This window comes from Cebus imitator, unplaced genomic scaffold, assembly GCF_001604975.1.
Source record: "Cebus imitator isolate Cc_AM_T3 unplaced genomic scaffold, Cebus_imitator-1.0 Scaffold491, whole genome shotgun sequence".
NCBI lineage: Eukaryota > Metazoa > Chordata > Mammalia > Primates > Cebidae > Cebus > Cebus imitator.
In genome coordinates, this window is record NW_016107806.1 from 1,679,552 (window position 1) to 1,700,755 (window position 21,204).

Consider the following 21,204-nt stretch of genomic DNA (forward strand, 5'->3'; position numbering starts at 1 on the left):
CCGCTCACTGGCCCCCTCCAGCCGCCGGAAGCCGCGCGCCCCTCCTCCTCCTCCACCACCTCCTCCTCCTCCTCCTCCTCCTCCTCCTCCTCCTCCTCGGCGGCCCCGCCTCCGTCCCCCTCACGTGACTTCCCTGCTCTGGCCTCCTCCACGTGATCTCTCCGTCTTTCCCGCCCCCCTGTTCTCGCCTGCCACCCTCCACATGTGACCCGGGACTTGGGGCTTGCCTCTCTGTGAGCGCCTCAGTGCGTGTTTGCGTACGTGGTGCGTGCTTGCGCGCGACGCCCCTTCGCCGGCGCTCCCCTCTCACGTGACCCAGCGCCGCGTGCTCCCAGGGGCTACCCGCGCAGGACGCTGTTTCCTGCCCCGGGCCCCGCTTCCCCCGCCCCCGAGCCGTGGCTAGTGTACCCGGCACTCCATGGTTAGAGAAGAAAGAAGTGCAGTCTCCGCCGTGCAGCCTTTATCCTGCGCCCCCCATGCTGGTCTTCGGCGCAGGATACCGGAGCCTCTGCTCCCCGTGGGGGTGGGCATACTGTATCTTCACACTGAATGAGGGGCGTGTGGTCGGGGAAGGAGCCCGGGACCAGGATGCAAGAGGCGTAGATTCTCGTTCCAGCCTTGGCTCTGATGGCGTTTTGTGACCTTGGGTTAATCACTTTCCCGCCCAAGTCTCAGTTTCCCCATCGTACAGTGGCTCTCATGAGGATGATGCCTGTTTTTTCCTGTTTCCAGGGAGGGATTCGATGAGAGGAGACCATGAAATGACGAATGATAATAGATCACTGTTTTATTATGTATAAGTGGTAGTCAGTAGCTGGCCTTTCGCGCTTTTTAGACCCCATGGGTCTGGACGAGGTTGGAGGATGGACACAATGGACTTCCTGTACAGAGTCATGGAAGGAGTGCGGACTTGGGTGGACCCCATACCCCATCCTAAGCCTAAATGGCTAACACCTTGTCGCAGTGGTCCTGGCAGCTGCCGGGAATAGGTAGTGCCTCCGGACCCTCGCTAGGTGGCACTATCACAAAGGACAAAGCTGGCTGAAGCTACAGAAATCCCGAGCTGGCATTCCTTTGCCAAGGCCAGGTGTCATTAGCCTGTGGTAAGGCCTGCTCAGTTCTGCTGGGCCAACTCAGCCCTTAAACCACTGGCCAGATTGCCCCCTTTCTCTCCCACTTGGACTAAAATGAGCTAGCCTTTGCTGGAAGGCTATTCACTTGTCTTTGCAGAAGCCTCCGTTGGCCAAGTTGGGGTGTGGATAAAGATGATTACAGTCTTTTCCTGGGCTTCCTGGGGCCATTTATCTGGTTTGGGTAGCCTGAACAGTTTGCTGCATGTTGACTTTGTGTATGCAAGTTGATAGCATAAAAGTCTGTGGTGGGAATTCCGGTTTATTAAGTATTTCCTGAGCCAGGGTGTTTGCAAATATTTAAAAAATATATATAAGACAGGGTCTTGCTCTCTCGTCCAGGCTGAAGTACAGGGGCACAGGCTCAGCTCACTGCAGCCTTGACCTCCTAAGTTTAAGCTGTCCTCCCACCTCAGCCTCCCAAATAGCTGGGACTACAGGTGCACACCACCACGGCCAGCTAATTTTTGTACTTTTTTGTAGAAAGGGGTCTTGCTATGTTGCCCAGGCTGGTCTCAAACTCCTGGGCTCAAGTGATCCACCCATCTCAGCCTCCCAAAGTACTGGGATTATAGGTGTGAGCCATTGTGCCCAGGTGCAAGTTTTTTTTGTTGTTGTTTTCGAGACAGAGTCTTGCACTCCACGCCAAGCTGGAGTGCAGTGGTGCGATCTTGGCTCACTGCAACCCCTGACTGCCTGGTTCAAGGGATTCTCCTGCCTCAGCCTCCCAAGTAGCTGGGATTACAGGCATACACCACCACGCCCAGCTAATTTTTGTATTTTTAGTAGAGACAGTGTTTCACATGTTGGCCAGGATGGTCTTGATCTCCTGACCTCACGATGCACCTGCCTCGGCCTCCCAAAGTGTTGGGATTTCAGGCGTGAGCCACCGCGACCGGCCAGTGCATGTATTTTTAATCTCCCAACAATATTGCAATGTAAGTATTTTTACCCGTTTACAAGTGGGGACAAAGAGCGACTCTGCAAAGATACACAGTCTGTAAGCAGAGTTCCTAGGTCTGTCTCCAAAGTCTATGCCCTTGTACCCCACTCTGCTTTTTTAGTGCTTTGAACCCCAGTTCTGCCAACTACTAATGATGTGATTGTGGGTAAATTACTTAGCTTGTTTGTGCCTCAGTTTCCACACCTGTAAAATGGAGATCATAATAGTACCTACTTGTTAGGAGGATTATGTGAGAACAAAACACACGTAAAGTGCGTAAAATAGTGCACATGGGAAGAACACAAGTTTTTTTAAAAATCAGGACTCAGCATGGCTTGTATCTAGTGAAAGGACAGAGGGTAGGAAATGAGTCCAGGGAAGAAAGTAGGGGCTAGATTATGGAGATCACAGTAAGTTGTTTGGGTTTTATTCAAAGCTCAGTGGGAAAACCCTGGAGGATTTTAAGAAGGGAGTGGCATGAGCTGGGTTAAAAATGTAAAAGATCACTCTGGCTGTTCTTTGGAAAATGGATTGTAGGGATTTTTATTTTTCTGCAAAGGTCGTTTGTTACAGGTGCCCATGTTTGGAGTAGAGTGAGCAACCTTCTCCTTTGACTTGCTCCCTGAGCATAAAATTCTGTCATTGACTCAACAAATAATGTCCTGAGCACTTGATCTTTGCAGGAATTGGAGAGGGCACTGGGGATGCAGAGATGAAGAAGATAATGGCCCTGGCCAGGTGCAGGGGCCGGGCCCAGGGAGGCCAAGGCAGGCAAATCACGAGGTAAGGAGTTCGAGACCAGCCTGGCCAGCATGGTGAAACCCTGTCTCTACTAAAAATAACAAAAATTAGCTGAGCATGGTGGCACACACCTGTAATCCCAGTTACTCGGGAGGCTGAGGCAGAATTGCTTGAACCTGGGAGGCAGAGGTTGTGGTGAGATGGCACCACTGCACTCCAGCCTGAGCAACAGAGCAAGATTATGTCCCCCCCCCAAAAAAAAGGAGAGAATGGCCCCTATGGGAAGCTTTGGCATGATTTTTGGTACAGAGGACAGGCTCCTTACAGGATAGCTCCTACTCATTACTTTTGTTGGATTCTTGCTCCACCCCTTAAGGCTGAGGTGGGCAGATCACTTGAGGTCAGGAGTTTGAGACCAGCCTGGCCAATGTGGTGAAACCTCATCTCTACTAAAAAAACAAAAATTAGCCTGGCATGGTGGACGGCATCTGTAGTCCCAGCTACCCAGGAGCCTGAGGCTTGAGAATCGCTTGAACCCTGGAGGCAGAGGTTGCAGTGAGCCAAGATGGCACCACTGCACTCCAGCCTGGGTGGCAGAGGGAGACTCTGACTCAAAAAAGGAAAGGGACAAGGAGGAAAAGAGTTGAAGAGGTGTTGGTCATTGGTGCTGTTGCCCTAGATCCCAGAGTAACCCTGGTAGTATTAATGCTTTTGGAAGTCAGTTTAGTAATTAATATTCAAAAAACATTAAAACTTTAACCCAGCAATTTTACTTGGAAAGAAAAGGTATGTGCACAGATTTGCCTAAAAGGGAACATTATGTAGGTGTGAAAAATAGTTATTGAAAATACTTATTGGTATGGAGAGTTTGAGAAATAGTAAATAAAAAAGATTAGACTGGAGTGAGCTGAAGATTTAAAAAATTTAAAAAAGGTGGTTACAAAGCTATATTACAGTGTGCTCCATTAAAAAATGTATGATTTAATTATGTACCCAACAGAAATGCATATACAGTCATGTGTCAGTTGACGATGGGATACATTCTGAAAAATGTGTCTCGGTGATTTTTTTGTTGTGTGAACATCATAGAGTGTATTTACACAATCCCAGGGTGGTGCAGCTACTACACATCTGGCCTGTAGGGTCTAGACTATGGCTTGTAGGCCACAAACTTGTACAGTGTGTTATGCTGTACTGAATACAGTGGCTGCATCCCCAGTGGCCACTGGAATTCCTGCCATTACTGTAGGCAGTTGAAACACAATGATATGTATTCATGTATCTATCTAAACACAGGAAAGGTACAGCAAAAATACAGTGTTACAATTTTATGGGGACCGCCTTTGTATTTTGCAATCTGCTGTTGACTGAGAAGTCATTACATGGTACATGACTGTATTTGTATACCAAAAGTGTGAGCAAGAGTGTTCACAGCAGTATTATTTTTAATAGTCCAACTAGGAAACAACCCAAATATCCATCAATGGTGAAACTGATAAATGTTAGTATATTCATACAATGGAATAGTCCACAGCAATGAAGATGAATGAACTACAACTATATTCAGCTGTGTTCATGATTCTAACATGTTTTTTTTTAAAAAAAAAAAAAAAAAAAACAGACACAAGCCAGGTGCGGTGGCTCACACCTGTAATCCCAGCACTTTGGGAGGCTGAGGCAGGTGGATCACCTGAAGTCAGGAGTTTGAGACCAGCCTGGCCAACATGGTGAAAACCTGTCTCTATTAAAAATTCAAAAAAGTAGCCTGGTATGGTGGCATATGCCTGTAATCCCAGCTACTCAGGAGGCTGAGGCAGGAGGATTGCTTGAACCCGGGAGGCAGAGGTTGCAGTGAGCTGAGGTTGTGCCATTGCATTCCAGCCTGGGCGACAAGAGTTAAACTCCATCTCAAACAAAACAAAACAAAACAAAAAACAGCCACAAAAGATTATGATTCCATTTATAAAAGTTCAGCAGGCAAAGTTGATCTATGTTATTAGAAGACAGGACAGTAGTTATTTATTTATTTTACCTTCATTTTTAAAAAATAGTGATAAAATACATGTAACATAAAATCTGCTACTTTAAAGTGTACGACTCAGTGGCATTCAGCACATTCATAAGTTGTATAACCATTACCACTGTCTAGTTCCCAAACTTTTAGGTCGTCACCACCCCCTTTCCTCCCTCCTCCCATGGTGTCACTTTTGAAGAACAGAGAATAACTACTGGAAGGGTCATCATGGGGACTTCTGGATGTTAGTTATGTGTGTTTCTTTCTTTCTTCTTCTTTTTTTAAAAATCTAAATGGTGGCCATATGGCTGTGTTTATGTTGTGAAAATTTATCTAGCTATACACTTGTATATACTTTGCTGTATGAAAGTTACATCTAAGTACATATAGATAAATTTGGAGGGGTGTGTATGTGAAATATATTTGCTAACACTGATCTTTTTCCTGGGAGGTAGGAGTATGAATCCATTTTATACTTACTATGTTTTGCTGACTTGTTTTCCAATTGGCATTCATGAATACATGTATTACTTTCGTAATAAAATTTTAAAATTTAAAACGTCTTTTTTTTTTTTTTTTTTTTAGATGGAGCCTCACTCTGTTGCCCAGTGTGGGAGTGTAGTGGCGTGATCTTGGCTCACTGCAACGTCTGCCTCCCAGGTTAAAGCGGTTCTCCCTGCCTTAGCCTCCAGAGTAGCTGGGATTACAGGTGTGCACGACCACACCTGGCTAATGTTTGTATTTTTTAGTAGAGATGGGGTTTTGCCATGTTGGCCAGGCTGGTCTTGAATTTCTGACTTCAGGTGATTCTCCTGCCTTGGTCTCCCTAAGTGCTGGGATTACAGGTGTGAGCCACCACGCCCAGCCTAAAACATCTTAAATAAAGGACAATGACATTGATTTTAAGCCTTCCCCGCCCCACTGCCTTTTTTTTTTAGATAGGGTCTGGCTCTGTTGCCCAGGCTGGAGTTCAGTGACACTGCAACCTCCACCTTTTGGGCTCATGCTGTCTTCCCTCCTCAGCCTCCTAAGTAGCTGGGACTACAGGCACATGCCACCACACCTGGCTATTTTTTTTTTTTTTAATTTTTTGTAGAAACAGGGTTTCACCATGTTGCCTAGGCTGATCTTGAACTTTTCAGCTCAATTCATCCACCTGCCTCAGCCTCCCAAAGTGCTGGGATTACAGGTGTGAGCCACTGCATTCTGCCAATTTTAAGCCTTTCAAGAGAAAACATTCCTTGTCATCAGGGGCAATGGGAGTGTCTCACCAAAACTTTGCCCAATTACTATTTAGCCTCAGGATTGATACATCTACATCGTTCATCCCCCTCTGTGGTTCTGGATCTGTCCACTCTTTCTGGCTTCCTTTCTTCTTGGTGGGTGTGGGAGGAGTACCTGCAGTAGAGATGAGGAAGGTGTTCCAGACTCCTTGGACACTGGGTGGTTGTGCTCAGAAGACTCGCTCCTTGCCAGGCTGGAAGTAAACTTGAAGCGAAAGCTGGGAGATTTGAGAAGAGAAGGTAGACAGGCTTGGCAGTTGCATCAGGGGAAGCCAGAGGCTTTTAGCAAGCAAGTGACCCCCCAGTGTCTCATCCTATAGACAAGCAACCATTACAGAGATTTTCGAATGAGAAGACTTTCACAGCCTTCCTCAATCATTCTGCATCCGCCAAAAACTCCCTGTATCTCTGAAGAGTTTGTAACACCTGACTGAGAGCAGTGGCTCATGCCTGTAATCTCAGCACTTTGGGAGGCTGAGGCAGGTGGATTACCTGAGGTTAGGAGTTCGAGACCAGCCTGACCAACATGGTGAAACCCTGTCTCTATTAAAATACAAAAAATTAGCTGGGCATAGAGGTGTGCACCTGTAGTCCCAGCTACTGGGGAGGCTCAGAGAGGAGAACTGCTTCAACTTGGGTGGCAGAGGTTGCAGTGAGCTGAGATTGCGCCACTGCACTCCAGCCTGAATGACCGAGTGAGACTCCCTCTCAGGAAAAAGAAAAAAGAAATAGATAAAGAAAGTGACAACGAATGGGTTAAGAGTTCAGGATTCTCATCTTTGGTCTCCTTTGTGTTAGCTTCCCTCTTGGTCAGGCCTCTGTAAGTGCTCCCTGATCTCCCTAGTCACAGAGAAGCCGACAGCTTGAGTCAAGAGAAAGGGGGTGAGGAAGGCCAATGGACAGGGGGTGCTTTTCTTTCCACTCTTACCCTCAAAGTTACCTTCTTTGCAGGCAAGTCTAGACCTCCTGTGGTAGAATAGATCCTCAGTGGGGGGGGGGGGGGGGGGGGAGGAAGCTTAGCCTTTTAGGGACTTTAGGAAGGCAGAGAAGGGGACAAGTGAGGGGACTGTTCCAAGACTCCAAAGCCGTTTGCTTTCTTAAAAATAGCAAACCCACAGCTCCCTATCTCTTTCGCTAAGAGCCTAAATGCATTTTCTCTGCTGTATCCTCAGCCTACCTGGGGAGCAGGATTATTTGGGTTTGGTAAGAGAAAAAAGGAGGGCAGAAATCCCGGAAACGCCTCCTGTCTCCCACCTCTTGTTCTGGCCCTCTGGCCCTCAGTAGTAAGTAGGCCCTGACCTACTTGTCTTACTCCTGCTGCTTCTTCCCCCCACCCCGGGCCTCCCGCCCCTTCTCCGACCCCGCTCCAGGTCTTGCCCCAACTTCAGGGCTTCAGAACTCCTCCACCGTCCCGTGGAGGGACAGCCCTTCTACCTGACGCATGCCCTACCCGGGAAGAACCAATCGAAGACTATCCCACCCAGGGACCCCCCTTTTTTTCTGGGACCCAGCGTTTCCGCCTCCGGGGCGCAGACTCCTCCCCCTAACCGTCCCAATTGTAATCCCTGGAAGAGCAGCCGGAAAAGCCTCCGCCTTCTCAGACCGGGATAGACGAGAAGCTGCTTTCTCCTCGCAGCCGGCTCCCTGAGCCCCAGGAACCGCCGCGGCGGTCGGCACCACCTGGGCCCAGCTCCAGGCGGGCGCGGCTTCAGCACCACGGACAGCGCCCCGCCCGCGGCCCTCCTGCCCGCGGCGCGCTCCAGCCAGTGTAAGCGAGGCAGAGAGCTATGCCCGCGGCATGGCCCGGCGCTGCGGCCCCGTGGCACTGCTCCTCGGCTTCGGCCTCCTCCAACTGTGCTCAGGTAAGGGAAAGACTGGCATTGGCCAGGTTCTCCTACCCCAGCCAACGGCCCAAGACTCGCCGCGTTCTGACTCACCCTTGCCAGGCCGGAAGGTGGAAGGAGGAATTCCCTAGAGGTGGGGGAGTCTGCTGGGGGGTTGGGGAAACCTCCCGGGGCTACAAGAGCACCTGGGAGACTGGACTGGGACGAGGACATACCTGAAGGAGTAAGTGAAGCAAGCAAGAGATGGAAACCTGGCCAGCGGTGGTAGAGAGGGTGCAGGCACCGAGAGAAAGGAGGCAGGGGGTCTCCTCAGGCTTTCTGGGCTGGCAGATGGGCCGGCTCTGAGGGCCCTAAGATGCCATCTGACTTTTTGTGAAACATTATCTCAAGAAAGGTACCTGGTCCAGCACCCCTCCCTAGGCTCCTCATAGTTTCCCATCCCCCACATTGGGCTCCAGATTCTGGTCACCCCACAGGGGCTGAGAAGGGGAGAGAACGGAACGGACTTTTCAACCCTCTTGTAGGGTGGGACTGGAGGCTTGGAAGGGAAGAAGCTCTGCCAGGCTGAAGACTAGGAAGGAATTCTCTGAGGGGGTAGGGAGGGGTGTGTTCCTGCAGAGTTGCAGAGGGGGATGGGTATGTGGAGGGTTGTGCAAAGGGGATGCACAACCGACTGAGCTTCCACACCTACAGGCCATCTCTGGGGGTGGGCTGCTGTGTGTGTGAAACCTGGGGCTAGATATATGCCTGACCCACAGCTTAGGCAACCCAGCTATTCCACTCCAACCCAGTGCCTTTAGGGAGAGGGAGGGATGGTGTCGTAACCACAGTCACGTGTCATTATGTGAGGTGCATAATGTCATTTGCACACATAAATGGTGAACGGGAACAGTTGTGTCCCACCATACACACCCTTTCTCCTCAATCAGTAGAAGAAAGGGTATGTGTGATGGAACACAAATAACTGTTCCCCTTCACCGCCCTGCCAAACCTCCCTTGAGTCATAGGTATTTGCTGGGGAAGCCATGGAAGCAGAAATGTCAAAGTGCCCTCTGAGACCCTGGGAGAAGAGCAGGTCTCCATGAATCCTTGCAGAGCACGTTCTTAGTCTGTGGGACTGTCTGGACTCCTTGGTCAGTGGTTTCAGAGAGGGGCTTTTCTATGAAGATGTTAATTTGGGGACTTCCTGAGGTTAATCTAAGCATTTTGCAATATCCTTAGGGATGTAGGCAGATACTGGTTGGGCCTGGATTGCCCCATTTGCCTGGGGAGGGTGGGATGCTGGGTAGGCCCTCCTTGCCTAACTTTCTTCCTGCCTTTCCCCTGCCCAGGGGTGTGGGGTACTGACACAGAGGAGCGGCTGGTGGAGCATCTCCTTGATCCTTCCCGCTACAACAAGCTTATCCGCCCAGCCACCAATGGCTCTGAGCTGGTGACAGTACAGCTCATGGTGTCACTGGCCCAGCTCATCAGTGTGGTGAGTGGGGGTGCCAGACTGTCTGCCCAGCTACTGAAGTCAGCCCCGACAACATGCGTTAACACTTGTATGCTTCCTCCTCTGGTGTTTCCAAGCTTGGGGAGGTGTGAGAGGGACGCTGGGTGGTGGCAGTGAGCCCACAGGCTGAGGGGCTTTCTCGGCAGCCTCTCTTCCTCCCTGCAGCATGAGCGGGAGCAGATCATGACCACCAATGTCTGGCTGACCCAGGTAAGCGTAAGTGCTCTCTTCCACCCACATCCCTGCCTTCTCTTTCCTCCTTTTGCCCCATGTGCTTCTTTCTTAATCTCCTCAAAAGAGGCAGAAAGGTATAGAGTTTGGAGTCCTAAATAATTGGATTTGAATCTTGGCACTCACCAGCTGTGTGACCTTAAACATGTTAAACTCTCCAAGATTCCTTTTCTCATTTGTAAATGTAAATTCTTATACAGTACCTTGGCCTAGCTGTGCAAATTAAATGAGAAAGTACCGTATGAGCCACACTTGATGGGCAGAAAAGTCACTGTGGGAAGAGCCTGGCTTTTAAAAGCTCCCTCAAGCCATATGGACCCCCTCCTGTCAGTTTCCTTAACCTTGAGCCCCTCCCAGGGCAGAAATTGTTACTGCCTCCCTCTCTCATTTCCTAGGAGTGGGAAGATTATCGCCTCACCTGGAAGCCTGAGGAGTTTGACAATATGAAGAAAGTTCGGCTCCCTTCCAAACACATCTGGCTCCCAGATGTGGTCCTGTACAACAAGTAGGAGTAAAGGGAAGGTTGGGGAAGACCACCGGAGGGTTCAGGGAGGGAAGGGGTTATGGGGGAAATAAGAGAAATTCACTTATGCTGTGGGAGGGAAGGGACTTATAATAGACAGATAAGCAGTCACGACCTAGACAGACAGATGCAGACCAGTGAGGTACTGTGTGGACAGCCAAGGTGACTTGGGCCATGACTAGCCCACTCCCAGCCAATTAGGACTCCCAGTATGTACTTGGTAATGTGGTGGGGATGCAGTCAAGTATTGACAGCCCCCAGCACCTCCACTGATTCAGGAACAGGCTTTCCTGGAAGCCTGGAAAGGACCAAAAAACTTTAAGGTCCCAGTTTCTCCTCCAGGTTCTATCCTGCCTCCTGCAATAGTCCATCTCATCTCTAAGGTACAAAGCCACCTTCCTCAACTGATGGGACCATGCCCTGTCCTCTTCCATTGCTTGGGGCCCCTCACTCTGGCCTCCCTGTCTCCCCCAACTTCTCTACCCTCATGAGGATCAACCAGCTTATACAATGTGTGACAAGTAGCAGATGTGTCCCCTCCCTCCACCCACCACCCCCTACTACCTGTGAGGGGTCACGTGGGCCTTCTGACCAGGACACTTGTGGTCCCCAACTCCCTCCTCCCCCATATCGCCTTCTTGCTCAATTCCTGCTCCACCTCTCTATACTTCTGGTTACTCTGAGACCTGGGTTTCCCCTCCCCGTGTCTCCCTTTGGTTTTGGAGCTGGGTTGATGGGTGTGGAGGAAGGAACGCTTAGGCCAGGACTGACTGTGCCCATCCCTTGGCAGTGCTGATGGCATGTACGAGGTGTCCTTCTATTCCAATGCCGTGGTCTCCTATGACGGCAGCATCTTCTGGCTGCCGCCTGCCATCTACAAGAGCGCATGCAAGATTGAAGTAAAGCACTTCCCATTTGACCAGCAGAACTGCACCATGAAGTTCCGTTCGTGGACCTATGACCGCACGGAGATCGACCTCGTGCTCAAGAGTGATGTGGCTAGCCTGGACGACTTCACGCCTAGTGGTGAGTGGGACATCGTGGCGCTGCCGGGCCGGCGCAATGAGAACCCAGACGACTCCACGTATGTGGACATCACGTATGACTTCATCATTCGCCGCAAGCCACTCTTCTACACCATCAACCTCATCATCCCCTGCGTGCTCATCACCTCGCTGGCCATCCTCGTCTTCTACCTGCCGTCCGACTGCGGCGAGAAGATGACGCTGTGCATCTCCGTGCTGCTGGCGCTCACCGTCTTCCTGCTGCTCATCTCCAAGATCGTGCCGCCCACCTCCCTCGACGTGCCGCTCGTCGGCAAGTACCTCATGTTCACCATGGTGCTTGTCACCTTCTCCATCGTCACCAGCGTGTGCGTGCTCAACGTGCACCACCGCTCGCCCACCACGCACACCATGGCGCCCTGGGTGAAGGTCGTCTTCCTGGAGAAGCTGCCCGCGCTGCTCTTCATGCAGCAGCCGCGCCACCATTGCGCCCGCCAGCGCCTGCGCCTGCGGCGACGCCAGCGTGAGCGCGAGGGCGCCGGAGCACTCTTCTTCCGCGAAGCCCCCGGGGCCGACTCCTGCACATGCTTTGTCAACCGCGCGTCGGTGCAGGGCTTGGCCGGGGCCTTCGGGGCTGAGCCTGCACTGGTGGCGGGCCCGGGGCGCTCCGGAGGGCCGTGTGGCTGCGGCCTCCAGGAGGCGGTGGACGGCGTGCGCTTCATCGCGGACCACATGCGGAGCGAGGACAACGACCAGAGCGTGAGTGCCGCGGGTTGGGCCCCTGGGCGAGAGAAACTTGGTCTGCCAGGGCCCGGGTATCTGGAAAGCAGCCGCGTTTCGTAGCCATGCAGAGCTAGAAGGAGTGCAGGAGACGGAAATGTGAGTCAGGCCTGTGTTGCGGGCCTGGGCGCAGGCTAGGGCCCTTCTGGGTTGGCTTCCGGGAGATGGCGCGGCCTAAAGTGTAGTCGGTAGAGGATGACCTTGTGGCTCCCTGAGGGCTAGCATCCAGGGCAAAATGCCTGAGCTGGGGCATCCTTATACGGGCGGGAAGGCCTGAAACACGAGGAGGCCTTTTAGGGTTGGCAGCCAGCCTGTGGCCGTGACCCCGAGAGTCCCTCCCTGCTGCTTGCATGCCCACATCCACGTTGTTAACCTGTAATTCTTAACACAAGTGGAGATGAGTCCTGTGCACCCCACGGGCAGGAGGGGGCAAAATTGAGGAGAGTAGGAGTGTGTGTGTGTGTGTGTGTGTGTGTGTGTGTGTGTGTGTGTGTCGGGGGAGGGGTGGTGTTGGTGGTGGGGTTAGGGAGTCCAGGAGCCTGCTTGTGGCGGAAAGGTTGGAGTCCAAATCAATATCCCTGCTTTTCTGTGTCCCAGGGGATGGCCTTCTGAAATATTTATGGAGATGGGGGTGGGTGCAGGAGAGGGCTCCTTGGCCCCTTCCCCAGGCTTTCTGCACACCCGGATTTTGGCTTCTTCTACAGAGTTCCCTGAGAGCTTCCTTGAGACTGAGCCAAGAGTTGGGGGGAGATATGATAGGTTGACATCCCCCCTACTTTGGGCGGGGGCTGGCCCCACCCTGTGGTCAGTTTCTGGCTACCTGGCTGGCTCCAGGCTGAGGCTCAGCTGTTGCCATGGTGACTGGCCAGGTTTCCTCTGGGACAGCTGCCGTTCCAGCTGGGGGATGAGGAAGGGCACTGCAGTGTGGGCTTCAGAGATCTGTTTCCCTGGACAGCAGATCAGCTGGAGCTGAAGCTTGGGCCAGGGAGCATCATACAGTCTGGATGGAAGAAGAGGTGGGCAAACACTGGAGGAGATGGGGCAGGAACCTTAGAGCCAGCTGAGGCCAAGTGGGAGATGCAGGGACTCAGCAGGCTGCCGTTACCGCCTCCGCCTCTCCTGCTGCAGTCACGCATGTATTGTGCATTTACTGAGCTGGGTGCTGAGGATGCGGTGACCTACTTGGATGCTTCACAGGCACCTCAAACTCACCATGTTCAAAACCGAGTGCTTGGTCTACATCCTCACCACCAACTTGCTCCTCCACCAACTTTTAGTATACGGCATCACTCTTCACTCAGTGGTTCACACTGAAACCCGGAGTGGTCCTTGACCCTGTGCTTTCTCACCTCCTTCTCTGTCCAAGTCATCAGAAGTCCTGTCCTGTCATAACCTCGGCTTGATCCTTTTTTCAGCATCTTGATGCTAACCCTCGTTCTAGGACATCATCTGCTCTTGCCTGGTCTAGGACAGAACAGTCTCCTAGTAGTCTCCCTGACTCAGCTCCTATGCTCCTGCCTCCAAATAGACACCATCTTCCTCTCAGCGCGTGCCTTTCCCTCCTTGCTCAGGTCACTGGCTTATCTTGTCTTAAGCAAGCGAAGCTCTTTCGTGGCTTCAGGACCTTCGCACGTATGGGTCCCTCTGCTTGGGATGCCCTGCTCTTCTTCTTTTAAAAAATTATTACTATTATTAACTTGCACTCTACTATTTGAGAGTAAGTTGTAGATACTGTGATCCTTTATCCCAAATAATTCAGTGTGTCTCTCCTAAGAACAGGGACACTCTCTTGCATAACCCAGGTTTGGTGGTCGACTTCTGAAAGTTTGGCATCAATATCTTTATCTCATATACATTCCACATTTGAATTTTTCCAGTCGTCCCAGTGATGTCCTTCGTAGCCTCACCCTCGACCCGCGTCCTCATCCAGGATCCCGAATTACATTTAGTTGTCCTGTCTCTAGTTTCCTTCCATCAGGAGCGGTTCCTCCGCTTTGTCTGTCATGGCATTAACGGTTTTCAAGGGTCCAGGTCAGCTGAATGTCTCTCCTTTCGGGTTTGTCTGATTGTTTCTTTCTTCAACTTTTCCCTCACGCAGCTGGTTCCCTCTCACTCATCAGACCTTAGCTTAAATATCACCTCCCCTAAAAGGCTTTCCCAGACCACACTCCAAATGACAGCGCCTCCTCTTCTTCATCACAGTGCTTCGTTTCCCAGTGTGTAATTTTTCAATTTGTGCTTATTTTTGCTCCGCCTCCCTCAGTAGACTGTAAACCACTGGATGCGTGTCTGTTGCTCATTTGCATCCCCAGTGTGTAGCATGGTGCCAGGTATATAGCAGGCACAGCTGCCTCACGAATGGGTTCTTCAGCTGCTGACTAAATAAAGATGCTCAGTGACTGTCTCTCCACCCCCTGAGCTGGCCGGGCTCCAGATAAACACGTGCATAAAGGCCCAGACTCAGGCTGGAGAGGAGCAGCTCGGAGGAGACGCTGGCCCTTTGTGCAAGCCGTGTGACTGGCTCTCAGACCCACAGACAGGATTATCTTTTGACTGATGCGTTCACATCTGGGACCTGGTCCTTACCCTCTGGGGGCTGTGGTGTGGTTGGATGGGGCTCAGTGTGTGATCATAAACGGAGCCAGGCCTGCTGAGGCAGCCATTTACTCAACGCTCTGTGTTCCAGATGTTGAGATTCAAAAGATGAATTGGGGTCCTTGTTGTTTGGGAGCCTGTAGCTTAGTAGGGGGACAGGCACACAAATGAAAACAATGCAGTACAGTAAAAATACTGGGATGGACATGTGTACACAGTGCAGAGGGAACCCAGAGCGGATAGTGGTTCATGCTGATCTGGGGGTCGAGGCAGCCCTCGGAGAAGGTGATGTTTGATTTGGGCTTTGAAGGATATGTAAGAGTGTACCAGGTAGAGAAAGGGAGCTCAGAATTTCTGGACACAGAGGAAACCCAAAGGCACAGAGGCATGGGAGGTCACACTGGGGTTTGGTAAGGCCATGTTACGGGGTGGGAGGAGGAGGAGATAGGCTCATATTTGTCATGGGTGGGTCTTGATTCTAGACTTGGAAGTTTGGATGGGCCCTGAAGGCGGTGGGAGGGCCGCTGGAGGCTTTTGCTAAGATCAGAGCCATGCTTTAAGCAAGGCCATTCTGGGATCACTGTGGGGAGGAGTGGGGTGTGCGTCTGTGTGGTGGGACCTGCTTATACTCGTTTGCCTCCCATCCTGCATCACATGACCTGGGCCTCCTCCGTCTCCTCCATCCAGGTGAGTGAGGACTGGAAGTACGTCGCCATGGTGATCGACCGCCTCTTCCTCTGGATCTTTGTCTTTGTCTGTGTCTTTGGCACCATTGGCATGTTCCTGCAGCCTCTCTTCCAGAACTACACCAGCACCACCTTCCTCCACTCAGACCACTCAGCTCCCAGCTCCAAGTGAGGCCTTCCTCGTCTCCGTGCCCCCTCACCCCGCCACGCTCTGTTGCACAGTGGGGTTGGGTGGAGGATGGACGAGTGAGCTACCAGGAAGAGGGGCGCTGCCCCCACAGATCCATCCTTCTGCTTCATCTGGAGCCCCTCCTCCCCCACACCTCCATCCACACACAGCAGCTCCAACCTGGAGGCTGGGACCAGCTGCTTTCTGTTTTGGCTGCTCTCTCTTCTTGTACCAGCCCAGGCAACAGTGTTGATGGGGGAACAAGCCTGCTGAGAAGCGGAAGACAGAGATGGCACAGCCATCCAGCCTGAGGAGTGATGGGCAAGGGGCCAGGAAGGGGCCAGGATCGTCTGCTGCCTCCAAGTCTTGGGAGAAGAGCAGTATAGGATGAGGGGTGACGAGCAGGCGCTCAGACCGCACCAGGCTGGCCTGACACGATGGTGGCTCGGAAGGGAGGGGAAGAGGAGACAGGCCCCCATGTGACCTGACACCTACTGCTGCTTGAGTGGACAGCAGCTGGACTGAGTGGGCCCCACAGTGGTTCAGGAAGCCTTCAGCGGTTCCTGCCCAGTGGGTTTAGCCTGGCCCCGCAGCCACAGACCCCTGGGGGAGGCTTCCAGCTCAATCCCACAGCCCCTTGCTTCTAAGGGGTCCAGAGAACTTCCCCAGATCCTCTTTACCCACTGAAAAATTCTGTACCTTCTAGACTTGCCTCTCCTTTCTTCTTAGGCTCAAGGTGTGTTGGGTAAGGCTGAGTATTAGGGGAGCTTCTGAGTTCTGAATCTTTGAGTGACCTGCTTGGAGTCTCAGGTCCAAATACTTGAACTCTGTGTGAAGTGCAAATTCATGGGCTTTTGGAACTGGAAGAACTTTGTACAGCCATGGATTCCAACATGAGCCATGTTGGAGATGAAGAAACAGACCCACACGGTGAGACAAGCCCAGGTGGGTCCCTGGCCCTTCCTCCCTGCCCTGAGATCCATCTGTCCAGTGCTCTGTTTTTACCCCACTTTGAACTGACTGGTTACTTGAAGGAAATGAACGAAGGATGTTAGCTTTAAGCCGATCCAGCCTTTGACCATAGCAGAGGTGAGGCGAACGGCTGGAGCTCTGCTACATCTGGGCCGCTCCACCCTGTCCTGTCTGTGGCTCCATCCTTCTGGCTGTCACCCTTCCTCTTCCCCCTTGCAACCAAACCTGAGCAGCTTTGAAGCAGAACCTGGAAAGGACAGGGCTGCTGCTGCCAGTGACTCCTCAGAAAGCACAGCCTCAGCTTCCTGTCCCATGTGTCCCTGGAAGCTGTACCCTGACTCTGCTCCCAGAGGCCAGCTGGAGGCCACTTGGCCGGATAGCCCAGGGAACAGACCTCTTAAGGGATCTCCTGTTTGCTTGTGGTACCCAGCCTGGGCTCAATGCTGGGCCAGCAGATGGTGGGTTACAGAGGGGTCAGCCTGCCAAGTGCACCTGAGGGGCCTGACCTGACACAAGGCATTTTGTCCCTAGATCCCAGCTGGGACTCCTGCTCCTCTAGGCATGGCAGAGGTGGAGGAGACAGCACAGGCACAGAGTACAGGACAGGGACCCCAGAGCCTGGATTCAAGTCCCGGCTCTGCTGGTAACTCACGTGAGCCAGCTTGAGCAAGTCCCTTCACCTTGCTGAGCTTCCTTGCCTGTGAAACGTGGGTGGTAATGCCCCCTTCGTGAGGTTGCTGTGAGCACAAGGCAGTGCCTGTGAAAAGCCCAGCGCCGTACCTGCTGCAGAGTAGATGCTTCACGAATGCTGAGTCTGAGAGGCACTGGAGCTGGTGAGAATGGGGTCGCCTGACTGTCATGCCAGCCTCCCTTCCAGGCCCACTCTTCCCCTCTCTTCCCTGAGGAAAGCAAGCCTCCCTTATCAGGAAGAACTGGGGGAGCTGAGAGGAACATTACAGGGGACGCCCGAGGGAATCCCCTGGGTGGGCAGGCTTCTCTCTGGAGCCCCCTCGGCAGTTTTATTCCATTCCTGGGCTGAATCCTTACCCTGGCCCGACCTCCCTTCTGGGAGGTCGCCTTCTGGGTCAGCACCTCCGGACACAGAGCCTCCCTATGTGCTCAGGGACCCTGGGTTGTAGTCAGTTACTGGCTGTGGAAGGACATCATTGCGACAGGAAGCCAGCAGCTGCAGGAGACAGGCCTCAGCGCATTTCCCCTTCTGCCAGGATGGGCTCACGGACATCTTTTCTTGGTAGCAGGGAGAGTGTCTGCACCATGGAAACTTCCCCTCCCCTAGAGCAGATTGGAAGTTGCCTGTATTATGCCTGAACCCTCCTCAAACCCATGGTCCTGGAGAAAGCGTCTTGGAACCAGAAACAGCAACAGGAAAGGAGCCTCCCTCTGAAGGGTAGGATGTCGCCTGAGGCCCTCCCTCTTGGCTCTCCCAGGGCCTGGGCTACCCGGAGGCCCCAGCAGCCGCTGCTGTGGCTGCACTTGCTTTTAATATTTCCCATACATGGCTGTTGTCCAAGTTGTCACCAAATGGTGCTGGGGCGATGGCAGAGAGCAGCTTGTCCAGCTCCTCAATGACCTGGTTAACACACAAGGAAACTGAGGCCTGGAGGTTGTCTGCTGTTTGAACTCTTATAAGAACTGGCTGTCCTGCATCTACACAATGAAGATGACAGAGCTAGCTGAGATCTTCAGTAAGAAAGGGTCAATGTACACGAAAAGGTTACCTGGGCAGTGTCATACCTTCCATCTCTGTATGCAGCCCTTTGGGGACCATCACAGTAAGAGGTGAGGGCAGAGGTGAAGGAAAGGGGGCTCCACTGCCCAGGCAAGGTGTTACCACGTGTTGAGACAGTGTGAACCCTCAAGTGCTTTGGGGGAACCACAGTCTCTTCCACTCTTGGGTCCTGCATTCTCAGGGAAGCTCCCATGCCTCCTTCCGTGGTGGGGCTATATCTGCTATATCTGCAGAGAATTGGGTGCCCAGCATTGAGCAAGGACTGGAGGAAGCTCCAGGTCTGGAGGAGGAGGCAGAGAGACTGGGTGGAAACCTGCAGCAAGGGTTTGGGAGTGGGAAGTGAGGAAACGATGGGGTTATCTCCGTCACAGACCGCAAGGCCACAGGTGATCTGAGAACTATTTTTGTCTGAAAAGAAGGCATGCACAGGCTCTCTGCTTTTGACAGGCGGTGTTGCAGTGGGAGGAAGGCAGCTTCCTGGCAGCGAGGTACAAATACTAGAACAGCTGGTACCAAGTTATTGAAAATGCAAAAGCAAACAAGACACAGCAGCCCCAGGTGGTGTGTTCTGCTGAGGAAGGCTATGGCAGAGGAAGGGCAAGCCCATTTCCTAATGGTCCTGAAGCGGCGGAAGAGGAAACATGGAGGGCTCTTTGGGTGATGTGGCGGCCTTGGGCTGTCTGTATCCCAGTATTAGCTTCCGTTACTAAGGGTCTGCCCTGCGCCAGGTCCTCAGCATGCGCTCTTTATTCCTTACGATAATCCTAGGGGAAGGGGCCTCCATTTACACAACAGAAATGCAGCTCAGAGAGACCAAATGACAGCTAGTGAGTAGTGCTGGGCCTGAACCCCAAATGCCAGGCCTGAACCCCAAAGTCCACACTCTTGCTGTAGCTGCTGAGGCAGGCAGGAGAGCTCCTCGGGAGGAAAGTGAGGGGCATTCAGGACCTTCTCTGAATCACTCCCCAAGCCAGAGTAGACCCGGTTCCCGCTGTCCCTGTTTCCAGGCACAGTCAGGCGGGTGTTGTAGCCTCCCTCCCAGCCCAACCAGTGCTGGCCAGACTCCCACCCACCGACCTTGACTAGACAGAGGACAAACAGCCACCTTTTAGTCTTCATCCCAACAGGTCCAGGCAGGCAGTGTGACAGCCACACGGTTCCTAAGGGACTGTAGGTCTAGGAATCGGTAGATGCTCCCTCAGCCACGTCGGTGCCCTCATCTTCCCCACACCGCCCTTGGCCTCCCCTGTCTGCTCTCCTGGAGTATTTGCACTGGTCTAGTCCACTGCAGGTTGCACTCATTAGGAACTCAAGATTCTCGTAAAGAAAGTTGTTTCCAAAGTTGTCTTGTCACTCTGTTATATTTGGGGGTTGGGGAAGAGCCCTCATGGGCCAGTGTTGGCAAATACAGGAAAAAGGGAGAATGCTGGAGAAGCTGGATTTGGGAGAGGTTAAAGACATTACAAGAATCCAAAGAAAAGGTGAGCGGTGACAAAAGTCTGTTGAGTTACTGTGATTTGCTGCTTTATAAATCCACTCATCAGATGGAAAAGAAATGGCCAAATGACTGGGCCTGGAGCAGGCAGAGTCCAGAAATGGCCCCTGGGGAGTCCTTTGTAAACGACGGGGCGGAGGTGAGGACCAGTCTCCTGGAGGCGGGATTGCTGGGGTTTCCTCTCATAGCGCCTGTGCTCTGGGAGGTCAAGGCTGCAGTTTGCATAAGGCCAGATGTGCAGATCTGGGCTCACCTCCTGGAAACAGGATTAAATTGTGAGCCCCCTAAATGAAATGCAAGTGGACAGCAACTGAAATGAGCTGAAGAAAAAAAACCCTCTTGTGCTCCCACAGGGCAGCCCTACTTCCCAGCCCACTCAGGGAGAGTCGTGGGAGGACAGTGTTGTTCCCTTTGGAGACGGGGGCTGGGCACTTGCCTCAGGCTTTAAGGAAACCGTCCACTTTCTAAAAGACCTGGCACCACATTTCCCTCCATCTGGAACCAGGAGCTGTCTGAGAACAGAGAGGACAGAGGCACTTGAGAGTCCTGCTACATCACAGCAGGCAGAGACAACAGCCTTCATTGTCTTTCAATTTCTAACTGTTGGCCGGTACTGTGGCTCACGCCTGTAATCCCAGCACTGTGGGAGGCTGAGACAGGTAGATCACCAGAGGTCAGAAGTAGGAGACCCGCCTGGCCAACACGGTATACAAAATATCAGCCGGGCGTGGTGGCGGGTGCCTGTAATCCCAGCTATTTGGGAGGCTGAGGCAGGAGAATCGCTTGAACCTGGGAGGCAGAGGTTGCAGCGAGCCAAGATCGCACCATTGCACTCTAGCCTGGGCGACACGAGTGAGACTTGGTCTCAAAAAAACAAAAAACAAAAGCTGTTCAGCTCACCCAGCAATGTATTTCAGCACATGATGATTGACACCTGTGGTGTTCTGGTCCTTAAGAAATATGTTCACGTGTCACTGGCCCTTCTGGCCTCAGTTGTTCCTTCTGTGTAATGGATGAGGCAGGTTTCATTGGGACTTAGTCTCGGGATTAAGTGCTTTAGGTACTCTGGTATGATATTTTTAAAAGGTCTAGGATGAGTCTTCTAGAAATTCTGAAGTAAGTTTCAATGTGAAAAAGGTACATTCTCTTTCAAATTCAAGGAGATATTTTGGATGTCACCTATGATGTAAAATGAAAATGGTGTATCTCCTGACTGCAGCCAAGCCTGTCCGGGTCCCGGCTGCAGCTTTACTCCAAATATGCACATTCCTGGAAGCTAAACAGCTGCAGGTAGTGGGGTTTGGGGGAGCAAGAAGAACGCCCCCGTAGGAGAGCTGGCATTGTGTATGTAATTGCTAACCCCGTCTCAAGGGATGTTTTTTTTTCCTCTGGGCCCTGACATCCTGCATCTCAAGTCCCGTTGGACAAGATATTTCGTAGTGGGCTCTGCTGGGGAAGTGATCAGAAGGTGCCCGATGAACCCCATCCCCACCCAGACATAAACTTACCCACCAAGGGAGGTTCTTTGAAATGGCTCCTTTCCAAAGAC

General features: G+C 52.3%; 1 protein-coding gene across 1 annotated transcript; it reads left to right on the plus strand.

The window, feature by feature from the left end:
• The first annotated feature begins 7,470 nt into the window (after positions 1 to 7,470).
• Positions 7,471 to 19,657, plus strand: CHRNB2 (cholinergic receptor nicotinic beta 2 subunit). Its single transcript, XM_017513410.2, has 6 exons — positions 7,471 to 7,973; positions 9,287 to 9,432; positions 9,616 to 9,660; positions 10,077 to 10,186; positions 10,995 to 11,967; positions 15,271 to 19,657. The coding sequence occupies exons 1-6, from the start codon at positions 7,910 to 7,912 to the stop codon at positions 15,439 to 15,441; spliced, it is 1,509 nt and encodes a 502-aa protein (XP_017368899.1). The 5' UTR covers positions 7,471 to 7,909; the 3' UTR covers positions 15,442 to 19,657.
• Positions 19,658 to 21,204: the final 1,547 nt, after the last annotated feature.